General features: G+C 36.6%; 1 protein-coding gene across 6 annotated transcripts in view; it reads left to right on the forward strand.

Annotated features, from left to right (window-relative positions):
- The window catches only part of UNC5D (unc-5 netrin receptor D), a 520,162-nt gene that overhangs the window by 278,555 nt on the left and 221,347 nt on the right, over positions 1–20,260 (forward strand). For all 6 annotated transcript variants that reach the window (XM_058525192.1, XM_058525193.1, XM_058525190.1 and 3 more), the window contains exon 2: positions 19,588–19,806. In XM_058525192.1, coding sequence (XP_058381175.1) covers positions 19,588–19,806 — 219 coding nt within the window. The remainder of the gene's footprint in view (positions 1–19,587; positions 19,807–20,260) is intronic.

Here is a 20,260-nt window from a genome sequence, read left to right on the forward strand (position 1 = left end):
AGATAATAACAAGTGTGAAGAAGATGTGGAGAAATTTGAAGCTTTATACATTGTTGGCGGGAATGTAACATGGTACAGCCAGTGTGGAAAAGAGTTGGTTGTTCCTCAGTTAATTATAGAGTTACCATATGACCCACCAATTTTACTCCTAGATGTATATCCAAAAGAAATGAAAACATATGTTCACACAAAAACTTGTTCATAAATGTTCATAGCAACATTATTCATAATAATGAAAATGTCCCAAATGTCCATCAGCTGATGAATGCATAAACAAACTATCATATATCCATATAATGGAATATTACTTGATAATAAAAAGGAAGGATGAACCTTGAAAACATTATGCTAAATGAAAGAAGCCAGTCACAAACAATCACATATTGTATGATTCCATTTATATAAAAGGTCCAGAATAGGCAAATCCATAGAGACAGAAAGTAGATTAATCGTTGCCAGGGAGTGGGGTTTGGGGATGGAGAAGTAACTGCTAATGGGTACAGGATTTCTTTTTGGGTTGATGAAAATGCTCTAAAGTTAGATTGTAGTGATGGTCACACAACCCTGTGAATATACTAAAACCATTGAATTTTACAATTTAAGTAGGTCAATTTTATGGTATGGGAATTATATCTCAACATTTTAAAAAAAATCAGAATAATGCATGTACTCTATTACAATTTTTATAACATTCAAAAACAATCACTAAACAATATGTTGTCTAGGGTTGTATACCCATATAGTAAAAACATCAACATAAAGGAGAAAATGATCTGAAAAAAGAAAGAAAGAAAAAAACCAGCATAGAGTGGTGGTTGTTACCACTGGGTTTCGGACAGGAGATCATATCAGAATTATAGAGCAATGGTGCTGGAAGTGTTCTATTTTCTTAGGTCGAGTGGTTTGTTCCTTTTATTATTGTGCTTCATTTCTGATGTTTACATTACATATATAGATTTAATGAATATTTATTCCTAAAAATTTTATATGCATCAAATACTTTATAATAATTTGAATGCAGCCTTCTCTACCTTTTGAGAGAGATAGTATGCTTTATATTAGTGGAACAATAAATGTTTATACTGCTTCTGTTCCCTCAGAGAGACTGGTAGGGAGGGACAGATGGTGACATCCAGTAGAGAGGACCCATTGCTTAGCCAGTACATTAATGAGTTTTGAGTTGTACAAATCTGAATTGTTTTATATCAGAAAATAGAGGGAATGCAATTTTTTTTCTGAAAGTAAGGGTTTAGTTTTTTTGTTTCTTTTGCTCTTTAAGAGGGAGTTGGCAGAGGAGGAATAGATGAGGATGAGAGGTGGGAGAAAAATGATAAAACTACAGCGTAGAATGGACAAATTACTTTTATGAAAATGAATATCTGATGCCCAATTTAAATTATGTTTTCCTGAACTTTAAATGCCTTCCAGCTCTGGGGGCATTAAAATAATCCTTCTATCCAACAAAGGCTTTGTATAAATAAATTGGGCGTTTAGTTTTTGTTTCTTTTTCTGTTGAAGTGTAATTGACATATAACACATTCATTTTAGGTGTACAACTTAATGATCCATATTTTTATAAACTGTCTTGCAAAGTGATCATCACAGTGAGTCTAGTTAACATCCGTCACCATATATAATCACATTTTTTTCTTGTGATGGGAACTTTTAAAATTTACTCTCTCAACAACTTTCAAGTAGGCAGTACAGTATTATTAACTATAGTCACCATGCTGTGTGTTACATCCCCATGACTTCTTTATTTTATAAGTGGAAGTTTGTATTTTTGACTCCCTTCATTTTGACTCATTTCACCCACTCCCTACACCCATCCCAGCCCTCTGGCAACTACCAATCTGTTCTCTGTATCTATGAGCTCGGCTTTTTTAGTTTCCACATATAAGTGAGATTGTACCTTGTTTGTCTTTCTCTGTCTGACTTATTTCGCTTAGCATAATGCCCTCAAGGTCCATTGATGTTGTCGCAAATGGCAAGATGTCATGCTTTTCTATGGCTGAATAATACTCCATTGTGTGTATGTATGTGTATATATATTGTGTGTACGTATGTATGTATATATGTGTGTGTGTATATATATATATTTTGTTTTAAGAAGTTTTGTTTTAAGAAATCATGGAAAATGACTCTGTTTTAGGACTGGTGTTTGTGTCACAGAAGAGGAACGGCATCAGTGACGTAAAGAGATAGTTGATAGACTGAATTAATTTAGAGAGGGAGAATCAAAAATAAGAGCTAAGATGCTCAGTCTTCCAGACCTCTCTCATAGGCTCCTTGTAGAGATTAGGAGCAGTTGTTCCTAATACTGTGATTTCCAACCTCATGAATGATTTAGTTGGTGACAATTTTTGAAATCCCATTTGAATCTTAAAAAATAGTATATCTTTGGGTTACAAGATTATTCTTCCATCTGAAATATCCCTATTGACCTATTTTATATGTCTTTCTGTTTTTATACGCCCACTTTTCAAAATTATAAGACTTACATAGTATTTTAAGCAGATGCTTTAAGGTTGTTACACACTTATCTAAATTGGGTCTCATCATCATCTTAATGAACAAACTCTCTATAACCCAGTCTGAATCAAAATGTTTTTTTTTAAATTAGAGCAATGATCAGCTATCAGGCTCTATGTGCTTCTCTTAGATATTAAAATTCAGATCCCTTGAAGAACAATTCACATGATGGTTGAGTATCCAAAGTCTTAGATTTCATGACACCAGATTCCCCACCCCCCAAAACACTGTACCCAACACTCCCTACTAATCCTAATATCTTCGTATAATGTCTGCTAATTCTAAAAATTAACACTTAAAAATGTTGATTTTGCTCTGAGAGTATTTTGGGAATAAATTCTGTGACAATGCTTTAGATAACTGCTGTAGTACTTGGATGTCTAAAATTTGATTTTAGGAATCACTTTTCTAATCAGTTGTGCACCCACTTGGCAGTAATCTGATCTGAACTCAATTCTCCTAGTCTTTGATGAGCTCTCATGCGGAGCCAAATCTAAATTCCCTCAAAGAGAAATGTTTCACTTGCCCTTTTTCTGATCAGTGGAGCCCTCCCAGAACTCTGATAGCTTGTGAAGATGATTACAATGAGTCTGTGATGTCAACCAATCCCTAAAATGCCTTGGAACATTTTTACCCTGCAAGCTGTTTAAGCAAAGAGAAGAAGTTTCATCTACAAGGAAAGAAGTAGTTTAAGGCAACCTTGGGTTTAAATGTCAGATTTTTTCACTTGAATCTTGGTATTATATGGTAGAAAGAACTCTATTAAGAGACATGCTTTTAGTCCCCTAATCTTGATTCTATCATTAACTAGTTGAGTAAACCTAGACAAGTTACTTAATTTTTATGGTAGGCACTTTCTTGTTTGTAAAATATGATTTAAATGGGATGATCTCTACAGAACCTTCTAGCATTAACATGTAAAGTTTCCAAAGATAGATCTGGACCACTCTGGCCCTTTTTTGCTTTTTCCATAACAAAGACACCCCAAATGCCCATCCAAAGTCTTTTTCTTAAGCACATTTTTTCAAAACACAGCATAATATTGACTTCTACCCTTGCTCTGAAAACTTGCTTGTAGAAACCTGATTAGCAGTATTTACCAATTAATACCAATTAATGATTATCTTTGCTGTCAACCAACTCAACATAGTAATGTCTATTAAACAGATCTAGAACTATTTCCTTCTTCAACTGCTTTGGTTATTTAAGACCTGTTTTTACTCTTAATTACAATGGCATTGGCATATCTAGAACATTAATGCACAATCAAAAAAAAGCAACTGTGAAGAGATACTGCTATATCAGTAGATAATTTTCAAGAAATGACAGATCTGATTACTCACTTGGAGTGTCACTTGGATAAAATCGAATTGGAGAGTCAGAGCAACTTAAAATTCCTTTCGGACCCTCTGAAATTAGGAATGGACTCTTTCTTTTTTCTTTTTCTTTTTTTTTTTTTGTGAGGAAGATCAGCCCTGAGCTAACATCCATGCTAATCCTCCTCTTTTTGCTGAGGAAGATGGGCTCTGAGCTAACATCTATTGCCAGGCCTCCTCCTTTTTCTTCCCCCCCCCCGAAGCCCCGTAGATAGTTGTATGTCATAGTTGCACATCCTTCTACTTGCTGTATGTGGGACGCCGCCTCAGCATGGCCAGAGAAGCGGTGCGTCGGTGTGCGCCCAGGATCCGAACCCAGGCCGCCGGTAGCGAAGCACGTGCACTTAACCGCTAATCCACGGGGCAGGCCCAGGAATGGACTCTTTCAACTCTTCAACTTTTTTGTTTTAATTGGGCAGAAAAGCAATGTGTTACTTCAAAGGTATTTAGTCATAGTAAAATCCAGTTCAGCTATTAAAAAAGAAAATCTTTTCTCTCCCTGCCCTAGAGTATTCATAAAGAGTCTACAAATACGATCTGTTATTTTGTGTGTGTACCAGATATAACTGGCATAATTATCTTCATATTTGGCTCATTAGGCATTACATTCTTCTGTGAATCACTGCAGTGTGACAATGGCCCAGCAGTGAAGTAGTTCCCTGTGAAACAAAGGGAAACAGCATGATTCTGTTCTAGTAGTTTTACCTTTAAGTCTATTGTTGCCAATTGAGAACATCACTTTGATGTATAATTAATCTAACTGAAGTCCAGTGTTTTCCACTTACTAAATGGAAAACCAGTAATCTGCATGTGTGACAGGCCCAGACCTTCAGCTAAACCCAGGGTCCCCATTTATCTTGAAGGTTTGTGATGTTCCCTGCCATCGTGGGGAGAGCAGCACATTCTTCAGAAAGTGGCTTCTTGAGTCCTTGGAAACTAGAGTTATAATAAAGAGTAGGAGCTCGCTCATCAATCTCACCTGATTCTGTAACATAAGCAGAGCCTCAAAATCGTTTAGTACCTTGGAAGCCAAGTGGATTCCTAAATCGGGGGACTGTTCCACTTGTGTTGTAGTTGTCATAGTTGTTTGATCTGGGATTAGTGTGCGGTGGGGTGGGGCAGGGTGGGGCGGGGACTACAGACAGAGAGTAAAATGCAAGACAAGTGAGTTGTTTTGTTTTTGGCAATGTTAACATTTTAATCTCTACAGAATTATTTCCAAGAACTTTAAATGCTGAGAGATGAAGGATTAACTTTTTTTCTCATATGAAGAAAATGTTTCTACTTTCTTCCATTCAAGAAAAGGGAATTAACCAGGAGGGATAAATGGTTATCTCATATATACTGGTTTTCTCTGAGTATTAGAATGACCCTCCCCCCCGCATTTTTTTTTAATGACATGTGAATGCTCAGTTTGCACCAGTAAGTGCTGCGTATTGATACAGCTGATCTTTCAATACCTCCATGACTGTCTCTGTTCCAGCCACATGGCCAGGCACAGTGGCCATCTCCTTGACCCTGTCCATGTGTGAATGGGTAAATGGTTACTCGTATTCGTCATGGGTCAAAACTTTGTGTGCCTTCACTTCTGCTTTCATCACATTTTATTATGGGTTTCTCTCTGTAATGGAGAGTCACCTGGAAAAAAATTTTTTTAAAGAAATAAAAAACACTTCATAAGTTGCACTTGAGATATTGAATAATAAATTATTGTAGGCTCCTGGGTTACTTTTTCCTTTGTTCCAAATTGAGACTTTTAGGCTCTTCCCTTATCCCTTTGCCTTAAGGATCTCCAAAGCTATTCTCTTATCTTCCCAGTGGCATTATATATAGCAGATGAACAAGGAGGTGTTGTTTTAATTTGAATCCCTTGTATATGATGGTAATCATTGTACTCCAGAGGCTTCTTCCCAAAAGATGGACAATGTCCAGTCAGGTTTACTGTGAATTGTGGAATCAACTGGTCATTTGTATAGTTGATGTATTATCATCTACTAGGTAGAAAACATAATATGTAAGCCTTAGTTTGCTCTCAGTTTTCCCTCCTAGGAATTGTATATAGGGATGAAATGGTAATGTAGCACATATCTAGGATTTTTTTCCAGTGAGCAATTTATGTCATTCTTGTCAGTTTTCTCTGGCATTGTTGTGCCATTGTGTACATCATACTGTCAACTTTAGGTACTGTCTTAACACTGATTTTTAATGTCTTGACATTGTTATATTGTCTTAATATGTAGATACTAAGTGCGCTTTATGTCTCCTTTGCAGTTATGCTGTTACTTCCTAACCCTAATTGACTATAAACACTGTTGGCCTCCTGTTTGAGAGCCCTTGGGTTGATGATTCTAGATTTACCTAAAGATAAATTCTAAGTAAGTATTTGTTAACTCATTTAGATAAAACTATATCTGAAAAGTAGACAGTCCCATTTTTAAGTAAAGATGCCAGAAAATATTTCCTTCCTGGGACTTTGCAGTGCCATTGTTTCTCTGATTTAATATTTGATATGGCCACAGAAACCGAATATGACTAGGAGAACACCGTAGTCAGACATGTTTTGGTGTATATTTGGGCTCCAAAAAAGATTCTGAGAGACAAGAGAAAAAAAAAGGTAGTGTAATGATATCAACATCCATTCTTTCCTCTCCCTTCCTATCTTGGCTTACCTGACAAGAAAAGTTTGATTGTCTCTGGACTCCGCACATCTTTGCCCTGGAAGACACCTCTAAATGTTGAGGAATGTTTCATTCCTCCTGGGGCACATTGACCCATCTGATTGATGGTTTAATATCTTCCCCCAAAGTACCAACTAGTGTTGGTTGTTTCTTTTAATTTCAAAACCTGTTCAGTAGTAACACAGGTCATTACCGATCTCCCGACCCAGACCCTAGGTGCCAACAAAATTAAGTGCTTGCTATGAGCCATAGACACCTGCAAGCTGTCAAGCTATTGATGATAAATAGCAAACTGGAATGGCCCAGGAATATGCACGTGATTGTCTGATTCATATTCATTTATACTTGGAAGTAGGATGCTGAGAGAGCTAAATAATTAAATCACATAATGCAATTAAACTTACTCCATTAGAGTGCTCTTTTCCCCCCCATTCTTCTTGCTGACAGTATGCACACCAGGCTTAACCCCAGTGCAATTAAGCTGATTAGGCAGCACTAAGCCGCTCAAGTATGTAGTAGGCTTGTTTGGTTGTTGTTGCTTTTTTTTGTTTTTTAAGCTCCATAAGTCAAACTCCAGATTCTCAAGCTAGAACTTCAGGTTTTCAAATGATGTACGTAAAACTCTTTACCAAACACATTACAGTAAAGGCCGTGGCCTTAATCTTCCAAGAATACCCAGGTCCCCAGAATTGGCCACTGGGTTGTGATCTTATATATTACTTTGTAAAGAAAAAGTATGTAAAATTTTCAGGCATTTCTTGAAGTGCTGCTGAGTAGATTGGGCTCTTGCTTTAGCAGTTTATTCTTCACAAACAAAATAATCTATGGGATGCAAATCTACCTCTGTCTCATCTTTTGCCCATCCATCCATCTCTTAATTTTCCTTTAATAATTAATAATGTGCTAACAATTTCTATGATATATCAAATGCCTATTATATGCCATGTAATAACCTAGTCAATTTACATTTATCTACTTGAATGTACATAATAGCCTTGTAGTACTCCATTATTCTCTTTCCATGTGGAAGAGTGTGGAGGATAAGGTAGGTTAGATATCTTGCCTAAGATCATATAAGTAATTAGTAAGAGAGCCTGGATTTGCATCGAGCTCTGTGTAGCTCCAAAGCCCACATTTGTTCCCCTGCATCAGGCTGCCTTTTGATAAAAGATATCAGGAAGAACAATATTTTGTGCTTCTGATGCAGCTTGGTATGAATCTGTTTCTGACAGTGTCTAGCATCTTCTCTAAGGAGGATAAGGAAATTAAGCCCTCTCTCTCATGCAAGTTCCAGCTCCCAGTCAGATGATTGTCAAATCAAGACGCAGCTTCTATTACTGGTCACTAGTGCCATGTGGAGTATTATCAGTCTTTACTAAAGACCACATCCCAGCAGGCTCAACTAAATCTGTGCATGAAGAAAAATAACAAAAGAATTAAAGGATTTCATATGAGCCTCAAAACTTCATCCTCACAGCAACATCTTAAGTGATTTCCAGAAGAAAGACTTTGTTGTGCAGAGAAGGTCATCTCATTAAGAAATGAGAGATGAATCCTGTTCCTTTTGCTTTTCTTTATGACTCCTCCACATAAAATACTGATTATTTTTTTTAAAGATGTAGATTCTTCCCTGCATAAGACCTTTTCTATCTAGAGATGACCATGCTAGTCAAAATTCTGTTGCTTTTGGAATAGTGAAACAGATCTCTTGATTTTTCTAACTCCAAGTGGGTGATGAATGAAGGAATTAATGGATTGGAAGAAATAACATAAAAAGTAAGGCGTTATTGGTATTATTAAGCACTTGATAATAAAACAATGGAATCTATACAGTCAAGTTATGTTTTATTTATTTTTAGAGATTATAAAGCTACATTCTTCTTAAAACTCTGTAAAACATAAAATCAAAATGGTAAAAAATATGAACATGCAATTCACAAAAAAGGTAAATGAAAATAATTGATAAACATGTTTTGATATTCAACTTTGCTAGTAATCAAGAAGTATATATTAAACAATTAATATTCAGTCTGCCAGTCAATTAAAAAATATCCCCAAATTATCACGTTTAATGCTGGTGAGGATGAGGAAAATTGATAAACTCCTATGATGGCGGTGACTATATCAATTTGCATAGTACTTTTGAAAATAAATTTAGCCACACATCACATGCACTTCATATGTATTTATTGCAAAGACTGTGGTCACAAAGTTTCATCACAGCTTCATTTATCTATCTGTTTATTTAGATTCTCACATCCTGTGCCTTTATGGAATCTACAGTCTAGAGGAAGGTGCACTGATATACATGAATAATTACATAGTAGTACAAAGTATTATGGAAGGATAGAGATGAGGAATGTAACCCAGAATTTGCATTGTTCCTGTAGGACTTCACGTATGTGTCAGCTAACCTAAACCTTAAGGAGGAGAAAGGGCTATTAGCAAAAGGATAGGGGTGGGGGGTAGTACGAGCAGAAGAAAAAGCATCTGTGCAGGTCCCAGGTGAAGAGCATTTGAGCCCTGAAAGACTTGAGACATGGTCTCTATAGCCTGCTGATGGTGAGGTAATTAGGCATGAAGCTAGAGATGTAAGCACAAACCAGATCATGAAAGGCCTTGAAAGCCATGTCAAAAAAGAGATCTTATCCAAAGGATTAAAAGGTTTTAAGACAGAATCACATGTTTGAATTTGCATTTTGGAAAGCTCATTCTGCTTGCAATGTGTAGAATGGATTGAAGGAGGGCAAACAAGAATGATGGTGAAGATAGTTAAGATCAATTGTAGTAATTTAGGAGAATGGTAGTGTTGACCAGGGTAGTAGGAATAGGGATGAAAAGCAGTTACTGAATTTAAAAGATTTTTAGGAGACAGAACCATTGGGCTTAGTGATGACTTGGATGTCGGGGCTGAGCAGGGGAAAAGTAAGTGATGTGCAGGTTCTAGCTTGGGAACCTCAGCGAATATTAGGGCTGTTCTTTGATGTAGGAGACTGAGGCCAAAGAACAGGTCTGAGGGGCTAAGCAATATGTTCTGTTTTAGGCATAAGAAGTTAGAGGAGTGTATGGGGACATTTGGGTGAATACATCTAGAGGCAACTTAATGTACAGATTTGAAGCTCCGGAGAGAGAACTGCGCTGAAGACGTAAATCTGGATGTAATCAGGATATAGATGATAAGTAGAGAATTATAATATCAATATAAACCTAACATTTGAAAATAACTAAATGCTAAATAGTAAGGAAATGGCAAGATCAAAACTGACATATCTACACTCAATCACCAAGAATCTGTTTAATGAAAAATTAATACTCTGACAAAATGAGATATCTTACAAAGATATTTGTACCCTATGCACAGAAAGCCAAAATATTAAATATACATATGAAAAAGAAATATATGAGACTGAAATGTACCAAAATTATTAATAGTATCGGTCTTTGGGAATTTGGTGACAATGGATAACAAAGTTTTTTTAAAATATGTATATCATTTGTTCTTTTTCTATAATTTAGCATTTTGTAACAAGCCATAGTTTTCAATAGAAAATACATCATAACAATTTAAAGACTATTTTTTTCATTATACTTGATTTTACTAGAATGTTTGCAAGTTACAAGGGCATTATAAAAGAGACTTTACAAGATTGTTTTCTGGCTAAAATTTCTCAATAGATGAAAACACAAAATTTAGTTGTAAATTTAATCTTTTGTGTCCCACCCAAACAAAAGCAGTCTAGTATAGAGGGGAAAATACTATTCCAGATATCAATAGAAAGATTTCAATCCAAGTCTGCCTCTTAGAACCCTTTGAGAAGTTGTTTAACCTCTGAGGGCCTGGATGACTTCTCAGATAAGACAGTTGGCCCCATTTTATCTGAGATGAACTCCCACTGTATTTTGCCTGAGTCCAGATCACATACAAAAAAAAAAATGTATCAAACCATGTTACAGTGAAATCAGTGCATACTTAAATGTTGAGATACACGAATGAAGGGTCGCGATCTGAGTTTTTAAAATGTGACCTGACATCCAATGGAAGTGTATTTATTTCAAAGAGAATTTCGTGTTTGTTTCTTCTGCTTTTGTTTGCCCCCTTTTTTTCCTTCTTTTTGTCATAAAAAGATTGAAAGTCGCTGCTGTATTAGTGTGGAGAACATAAAACACAAAGCTCTTCCTGAAAGGTAATTTTCCAAGAATGAAAAATCTGAGACTGGTGTTTGATTGTTTGGTTCTCTGTCATTCAATGTTGCATTAAAACAACCATTTTTCCATAACTATAAATGGCCTCACTCTTGAAAACTGTCAGTTACAAATGAAAAGCGATAACACTTTGAAAGCAAAACCTCTCCCAAATCCCACTAGATTTTCAGATGAATTTGAAAACTAGTCAGTGGCACATATTCATACACAAATGTATCCATTGTTGGGGGGGAAAATTAAGAAAACATTTATATGCTCCATGTCATCCACTGTTTTCAGGAAAATATTATCTTTTTTTTTTTTTACATTTTAAAATGAATAATTTTTATAAATCTTGTAATCTAATTCTTTCCATTTTTTTCCTAGAGACATATTTGTTCTTTAGTTTTCCCGTGATACATTAATTTTAATACATTACAAGTTAGACACCATGAAGTAAAATGTAGAAACGGAAGTAGTTTACAGAGCCTTTTATATTCTTTCACTGGAACAGAGTTGTTTATCTGTATATACATTCTGATTTTAAACATTTATTGCTATATTTAAAAATATAGAAAAAGCGAAAAACTTAATAAGAATTTAAATCATCAATAATCTCACCACCCAGAGAAAACCATTTGGCTAAGTTTGGCTGCTTACTTCAAAGCCCCTTCAGAGAAACTGTTATGGGAACAGGTGCCTCATAATAAATCCGATTGTACGTTACTTGTTTCCATTAAGAGACAAGGCCTGCCATCACAACTAGTATAAAATCTCTCACTTAGACCCAATTTCAGAAGTCAATTTTGGAGATGACTCAAGCAAGAGCTAAAATGGTGGTTGCAATTTAAAAAACAAAACAAAACTAAAAACTTCTCCTGTGGCCCTTGGGAGATATGTCATCTGTATGTATGTATTTTGCTGAAAGAATAACTCTGTCCTATGTATTAGAACAAAGTTGCTCCTTCATTCAAAGTATACACACAGAATTACTTTAAACTGGCCTTAGGGCACATGCTTTAAACCAAGGCAGCTATCTTTCTGTTGTAATTTGGTGATTACTCTGTGTCTACATCTCGGAAAGCTCTTAGCGAAAAGCACATGGGGAGATGTTAGAGCTAAATAGGCCAATGGTTTAGTACAAATCTCAAAGTAAACTCTTTAAAATCTGAATTATAATGAAGGTGAGATTTAGCTCTACCTAGCTTTTCATCTTCCATTCCTTACACTCATGGCACATGACATTTCAGTCTTATTTCCCTCTCACCTCTGTATCTCTGCCCATGCCGTGGCCTCGCTCGGAATGCCTTCTCCCATTTGTTCACCTGTCCAACTCATATATCCAAACTGTGCTGAAATGTAGTCCCTGTCATGCCTGCCACAAACCCCACTCTGTGCTCCTGCGACACTTCGTATATACTTCCAATAAACCGTTAGCTTGCTTGTCATTGTCCTCTAATTACTATTTGTCACAAATTTCAGTCTGTGAGATCCTTGAGGAAATTAACTATGTTTTAGTTATCTTTGAATCCCCGGTTCCTAGAACATTGTCTACCTTAGTAGTTATGCAGTTTATGTATAATAGGCATATGTCAGTTTGGAAAAAAAAATATGATTGATGTAAATCAATATTGATTAATGTAAATTGTGATAATTGGAGAATAATGAATATGTTTTGGTGAGCTCTACTGAAATCTGAAGTTTCTTGTTTCGGGAACTAAGAATGGCTCTTCAGATTTCTTTGAATGTTTTGTAAGCATTGTTTACCATCTTCCACTCAGCAGAATTTAAGATCTACTCAATGGAATAATATTTTAGGCTGACAATATGTAAGATCTACACAGGTGAGGTGAACTATTCAAATACAGTGATCTAAAACATTTCCATTTTTATTAGAGTTTGAGAAGAAGGCAGAATCGTTTTTGAGTTTAACGAAAGAAAACTTTTATTGAGGCCTAGGGAAAGAGTCTGTGTTTCATAAATTGCATTAAATATTTGGTATGCAAAATTCCGGCTGTTGTTCTGCATTAAATGGGTGCAATGCGTTCCCTATCTAATTAAGTAACCATATGGAGACGAGTCACATTTACATAAAGAAAAGCAGAGATCCCAGCGTTATTGTATTGTCTTAGATTATGTAACTTGGTTTCCCTGGTATGGCTTTCTGCCCTGACTTGCATTTTGACATGGACCAATATGCTCACAGACACTGAGTGGAATTGAAACAGCTATTTCTAAGGTGCCTTGCTTCATTTAAATATCGCAGTGAGAGGGGCTCTGGAATACTATGAAATCTCCTATGTTTGATAACTGCTTGCCTATTAAAGCCAGTAGTTTTGAGATCTGGCCAACAGGAAATCCGTTGTGTATAATCACATTGTTTTGCAAGACAATTGTGTGCCTGGTGTATGATGTAACCATTCACTACATGTTTATTGAATAACAGTTTCACAGCATGTTATCAGAGTTTTTGACCTAACAGAGTTTTACTGACATACATATAGGTAGTAAATGGTAAAGAAATTTTAGAAAGAACAATTCATATCATAAGGGCTCTCAGAGGAAAATAATAACAGTAATCACAAAATTGAAATATAAATATTAGGATAATAAGTTTGGGAATGGAAATCATGAAGATCATAATTATAATTCTCTTTCTTTTGTTTGCAATCCAAGCAATGATGCTGGCAGTGGCAGTTAATGGTGGCACATGGTATTTATGTAACATTTAATCATTTACTATATATTTTTATATATATTATCTCATTTTAACATCACAAAACACTGACTAATAAATTTTAGTCACTCATTTTTATGGATGATAAAAATGGAACCTCAGAATTAAGTTAGTCACCCAAGGTCACAGGGTTAACTCAGACTTTAAGTCAGGTTATTTGATTCTAAAGTTCTTTGGTTTTACCAAATTTAGTTTTTGCTTTATGGCAAGATCATTGGTAGGATTTTGGAACAAATATGAATGTTTTGTACCAGTGAGAAAACAAGCATACATTAGACATAGTAGAGAAAAAAAAAAAAGACGTATTTCAAAGTACTCTCAGGAAAAAAGTATGAAAATAATTTAGAATTTCTCAAAACCTATTGAAGCTCCACTTTGTTGAGACTCTAGCTCCATGGAGCTCCATGGAGTGCCCACACACTTCACTCATGGTCCAGGGTTCTACAAATCCCTATCTGCAACGACTTGCCTCTGTTGTGTCCAATCCCCCTACAGATTTAACACATCAAACAGGCAAATATTGGGCAGTTTTATATGATTAAACGTAATAGAATGACAATGGCCTCGTTCCACTCCCTATTTCTTGCTGAGATTCGCTGTCTCCTGTTTTTGTTTTGTTTTATTTATTTATTTATTTATTTATTTATTTATTTATTTAGTGAGGAAGATCAGCCCTGAGCTAACATCCACGCCAATCCTCCTCTTTTTGCTGAGGAAGACTGGCCCTTCCTCCACTTTATATGGGACGCTGCCACAGCATGGCCTGACAAGCGGTGAATCAGTGCAGCGCCCGGGATCCGAAACTGGGCCGCCAGCAGGGGAGCACACACACTTAACCGCTATGCCATGAGGCCGGCCCCTTGCTGTCTCCTTTTTTGTTCCATGTATTTTAATTGGAGTTTTAGTGGTTAAAAATTCCCGCCTAAAAGAAGATGAAACTCTTTCCAAATGAAACATTGAAAAATCTTTCTCATTATTTTATTCTCAAACAACATGTATTCTTTGATTTCTTTGTCTGACTTTAGTGAGGATGCCTAGTCAGTTGAAGATAATTAGTTGAGTACAGTAGTCCTCCCTTATCCATGGGGGTACATTCCAAGACTGCTAGTGGGTGCCTGAAACTGAGCATAGTACCCAACCCTATATATACTATGTTTTTTCCTATACATACATACCTATGCTAAAGTTTAATTCATAAATTAGGCACAGCAAGAGATTAATAACAATAATAAAATTGAACAAGTATAACAATATGTTGTAATAAAAGTTGTCGTAGATCTTAGCAACCTCAGCATATATTTTTTTTTTCTTTATTAACTCAAGAACTTTCACCTTTTCATTTAAAGGAAGCACTTTACAGCTTCTCTTTGGCATATCCAAATTGCCGGCATCACTACTCTTGAGTTTTGGGACACTATTAAGTAAAATAGGGTTACTTGAACACAAGCACTGCGACACTGTGACAGTCATCTGATAACCGAGAGGGCTGCTAAGTGACTGATGGGTGGGTAGTGTATATAGCATGGGTACGCTGGACAAAGGCAGGAGTAATGTCCCAGGAGGGACGGATCAGGATGGCGAGAGATTTCGTCATGCCACTCAGAACGGCACACAGTTTAAAACTTATAAATTGTTAATTTCTTGAATTTTCTATTTAATATTGTCAGACCACAGTTGACCTAGGGAAAATGAAACCGTGGAAAGTGAAACTGCAGATAAGGGGGGGACTACTGTAATTGCTATGCTGTTCTCGCAAAAATATTTATTTTCTCAAGACCTTTCTAGGATATGTCCATAACACACCCATCGTGACCTGGAATCAAAATCCAGCAGACAGGATAACTGAATTATCTTTAAAATGAATGTCATGCTTACTGTAAGTGGTGAGGTGCCACGCAGATACTGTATCATTTTATATCATCTTCTTTTGGTTTTATGAACTACGTGCTATTGCCATAAGGCAGACACTCACTAAATTACAGAATCAGATTTCTAAGGGTCCATTCATCTGAACTGAAATGGAATTGTGAGGTGGTTGGAGTCAGAGACCTACGTTGAAATTCTGAGTCCCTGTTTACTAACTATATGACCTCAGACAAGACACGTACTTGAAGCATTTCCTCAAATGCAAAATGGGATACTTATAGTACCCACCTCGGAGAGTTGCTATGAAGCTCAAATGACTTAATCCATGTGGAAGGTTTATTACCATAACCTGTACTCATTCAATAAATGGCAACTCTTATTTTCACTTTCTGCTAATATAGTTTCCATGTTTTTAAGCTTACCAAAATTCTTTAACATTTAGAGCACTGGGATTTAATTAAGTGAAGCTTGGAGCTCTGGCTTTGCTTAAGAAGGAAGATCTAGTTGTATCAATAAGGAATGTTTTCTGCCAAAACAACAGAAAATCTGACTATCAGTAGCTTAAATAATCAAAGATTTAAAAAAACAACATAAATTATCTGGAGATGGATGCCTCCTGGTGTTAGTCTGGCCTCTCTCAGTGTGTCAGAGCTGGTACTTCTGTGCTCCTCTTTGACTTTTCCTCAGGATCTTTCCCAGTTACAGCAGGAACAAAAGAGAGAAGGGACAGTACCAACCACATCTATTCCTTTTGTCAGGAAAATAGAAGCTTTCTCAAACTTCTGTTTATGACTCATTTGCTAGATCAGTGTCACATGACTATTCCTACCTGTAAAGCAGTAAACTGAGCCTATGACTTTTCCAGCCTTTCCTGTGAAAGTGGTTTGGGAGAAAGCAGTTGACTGGGTCAGACGGATGCCAGCATTTGTCACATCAGATTTAAAACTTTTCTCTGAATTATAAAGCGGTGGCAAATGTATTGAGATTACAAGTAAATTGCCCTTTAAGCCCAAAAATATTCATGCAGTCTTCCGTAAAAGCGTTTATTAAAGTCACCATCCCCATCCCTCTCCAAAAAACAGGATCTGTCAGCAACTTCTAAGCCCCTTAGAAGTTCCCACTTCTGCTCCTTTCTTCCCTTCCCTTCTCTTCCCTTTTGCTTGATGAATCAGCTGGGAATTTCCTGAACAATTCAGTTCTGAGCAACTAGATGGGGTTGAGCATAATAGGCATCCATGGGGTGAGAGGGAGGAAGGTGACCCCAGCCTTGTGGGGTAAGGAAGGAGCATCTTCCTGGAGGGCAGCCTGCTGGGGAAATCCAGGCTTCTTGCATGGAAGGCATCTGAAAGGCAGGGCATTGCTGCACCAGGATTTCCAGGCTGAGCCCAGTGAGGAGGTTGAGGGAGAGGAGAGGGGATTAGGAACCATATTAGGGAAACACCACTCCCAATGCTTCACTACATATACAAAGCAAAAAAAAAAAAAAAGGAAAATATATCATTCTTCTACTTTCAATTTTTAATTTCTTTGTTGGAAGGATGCAAATAAATGCTAATATATATACAGATATGTACTTATCATTTCTCACCTTCCCACTGCCACCCTAATAAATTGATTTTTTTTTCTTTGTTTCTTGTTTTTATGATTCCCGGCCCTTTTCCTATACACACATGATTTTGATGTGGCTTCAATAACAGTTAAGATATCATGTTGCATTCTGCCTTTTCTTTTTATTTTTTTAATCCTCTGAACATTAAGATTGATTGATTCTTAATGGAGGTCCTTGAGATAGCCAGAACACTTATCTGCCGCCTTTTCCATTCCACTCTCCTGCTCTGTGTTTCAGATGGAGGCGAACTTGTTACTTTATCCAAAGGGCATTTATTAAAATAGCAGGAGGGTAACCTAATTGCTTTCAGATCTCTCTGTGTTTTGTGAATTGGATGGTTAAAACTTGATTTATCTTATGATCTAGTGCCTTTGTCATTTTTTTTATGCTAGATGAATGTGATTTCATTATTTACTTAGGTATTGTTATTTATGACGCCAACCCTCCCCCCCAATTTCAGTATTTCCTTCAGACAGTCACGCATTGTTACTGGTTAAGCAAAAATGCATCACTCAAAATGTATGCCTGTGGTTCTTCACTAAGGCTATCACCATAGAGTGTGGGATATATTCTTGATCAGGTGACCCTTTTGTGTAACAATGAATTACTTTGGACAGAACTCAAGCCCCTATTGGGAGTGAGCTGTTTGATGCCCATATAAAATCTTTTAGTACCTTTGTCATTTTCTCTAATGCATGGATTTACAAAAGCCTGAGGGGACGTGGTATTTATTGAAGATGGAAATTGGCATGAGCACTCAGTCACAAAATGAATTAATATATGATATATTTTATGAAGTCCCTTGTAAATATAACTTAGAACATTAAAAAAAAACACCTCTTAGGTTCTGTCCTGAAACCCTTCTTATTCCATGTGATATATACACATTTTATTTTCTGAGTGACTTTATTGTACTTTTATGACATAAAACTGGTTGCTCTCTTACTATTTACAGTATTTATGGTGATTTTTTCTTGGTGCTTCTAGTTACTTACACATGCTTTTCTATTACAAATGCATTTTAAAGTTTATAGTATCTCAAACTCTTTATTACATGAGGCTTTTTCTCCCTTAGGCTGCTGTATTTAACAGAAAAAAATAGTTTTAAGTGTCAAACTATTGTTTATGTATAATTCATTGCAGTGGCACGAATAGTGCTTATGTGTTCCCAATGGCAAAGAGTCTTTTTCATAACTCAGTGTCTTTTTATTTTCTTCCTTACACAGCAATACAATTATAGGAAGTCATATCCTTTTTGTCCTAGCCCCTCCCTTTTTGCATTTGAGAATGCTGCCTGAAAGTTCTTAAAACAGGACATTACTCCTAATATTGGGAATGATATTTACCTTTGACAATACTTACTGATTTAGGTTATTGACTTGAATGTGAATAATAAGAGGCTCTCTTTCTTCAGATTTACAGAGAGTGTCAGAAACCCAGGTTAGGTCAGAGGATGCATTTTATCTCCTGGGCTGTCTTCTGATGAACTGGACTCTTCTTCCAGTGGTTTCCCCAGGTCCCTTTCCCCGGCTTAGTCCTAAAGACCAGTTTGCTTTGAATGGGAATAACCCTTTTCTGGATATTGTTAATGTTGGTATTGAAATCCGTGCTTTCTTTTTTCTTTGTCTGGAATGGCCATTGGAAGGCACAAGATACCATTCTTCTTGGTCATCTCCACATTGCTCAGCAGTCACATCTTTGTTCCTTTGACTTTATGGTAGTTTCCTGGGACTTAAGACCTTGCTAAATGTAGTGAAGAAGCAATGAAGGAAAGTCTTGGCTCCTGCTTTTCCCTTCTTATAATGCTTCTGTCTGATCATTAGTTCCCCAAATTTAGGGGAAAGTCATATCTATTTCTTCCATTTAAACAAATATAATTATCGATCCTAAACTAAAAGCTCATAACTATTTTAGTGATTTGTTTTAGTTCCAAGTCTTGAAAGTGAGATTCATAGTATATGGGGGAGGACTGATGGGGGCAGAGAATGATGGCCAAGCAGAAAAAAATGTGCATTCCTTTTAGAAAGTTTAGTAAGTTGTTGAGTTTTTGGAAGAAACTCTATCCAAGGCCGAATACCAGGCAATCTCCGAAGTTTTATTGGTGAAGAAAGGAGACAATTTGGAATCTTTTGGGGCATGTCTTATGACTGAGCATCTTTCACTAAGATTGCCATTCTTCACACTCATTTATGGGAGAACAAAATCTATTCCCACGATTATTTCCAAGTTTCAAGACAGCTTGTGGCCCTCATTGAGCAATTTGAGGTAACCACTCATGGGACTAAATTTTAAGATTCAACTTCTCTCCCCACAGGTATTTATCTCAGTTCTTTCGGCAAAGACACGCAGGTTCAAAACTAGTTTTAGGGGTGTCCGATTATTTTCACTTGTCCAGTAACACTGACGCTGAGTCCAGCTAAAGGTACCATGTTACGCTAGTTCAGCCTCTAGAAGATAATTCATCTACACAGGCCTTTCAAGCATGATGTATTAATCTGGTGCACAGTTTTCTAGCAGATTCTTAGAGCTGGTATGGGTTGTGCTTTGCGTCTTGATGTATGTGTTGCCAGTGTAGGCTGTGTTCTAATGTCCTCTTAAATTTCACAGGAACCGACAATGGCGAAGCTCTCCCTGAATCCATCCCATCAGCTCCTGGGACACTGCCTCATTTCATAGAGGAGCCAGATGATGCTTATATCGTCAAGAGCAACCCCATTGCACTGAGGTGCAAAGCAAGGCCAGCCATGCAGATATTCTTCAAATGCAATGGCGAGTGGGTCCATCAAAATGAGCATGTCTCTGAGGAGAGTCTGGACGAGAGTTCAGGTAAGAATGTGAAACAATCAGAAGAATCCATGTTAGCTCCTCAAATCATCACATTATTACATGGCTGGGAAAAACTGTAAGCCACCCACCATTGCTTTATTTGAACGAGATCATATTAACATTATCCCAGGAATATAAGATGCAATCTTATCTTTAAATGACTCCACGGCTCCCTTGCTGGTCTACTCCAATATGGTACAGGGGCATTTTTATTTCCTGTTCTATATAACTTTAACACCTAATTTTGTATGCAAGTTAATAGTCTCACTGGAAATCAAACCAGGAAGTCACTGTTTTCATTTTCTGAATTCTAAATATTTTTGGAGACAACTAAATCTTCCACCAAACGCCTTCTTAAGCAGCATAATTTCAGTTTCTCTAATCTTTGCTTGTAGATATTATTGTTGTGTACTTTATTCTTCACAGTTGGTGGTTTCTGAGTCTTCTTTAAGTT

This window comes from Diceros bicornis, chromosome 29, assembly GCF_020826845.1.
Source record: "Diceros bicornis minor isolate mBicDic1 chromosome 29, mDicBic1.mat.cur, whole genome shotgun sequence".
NCBI lineage: Eukaryota > Metazoa > Chordata > Mammalia > Perissodactyla > Rhinocerotidae > Diceros > Diceros bicornis.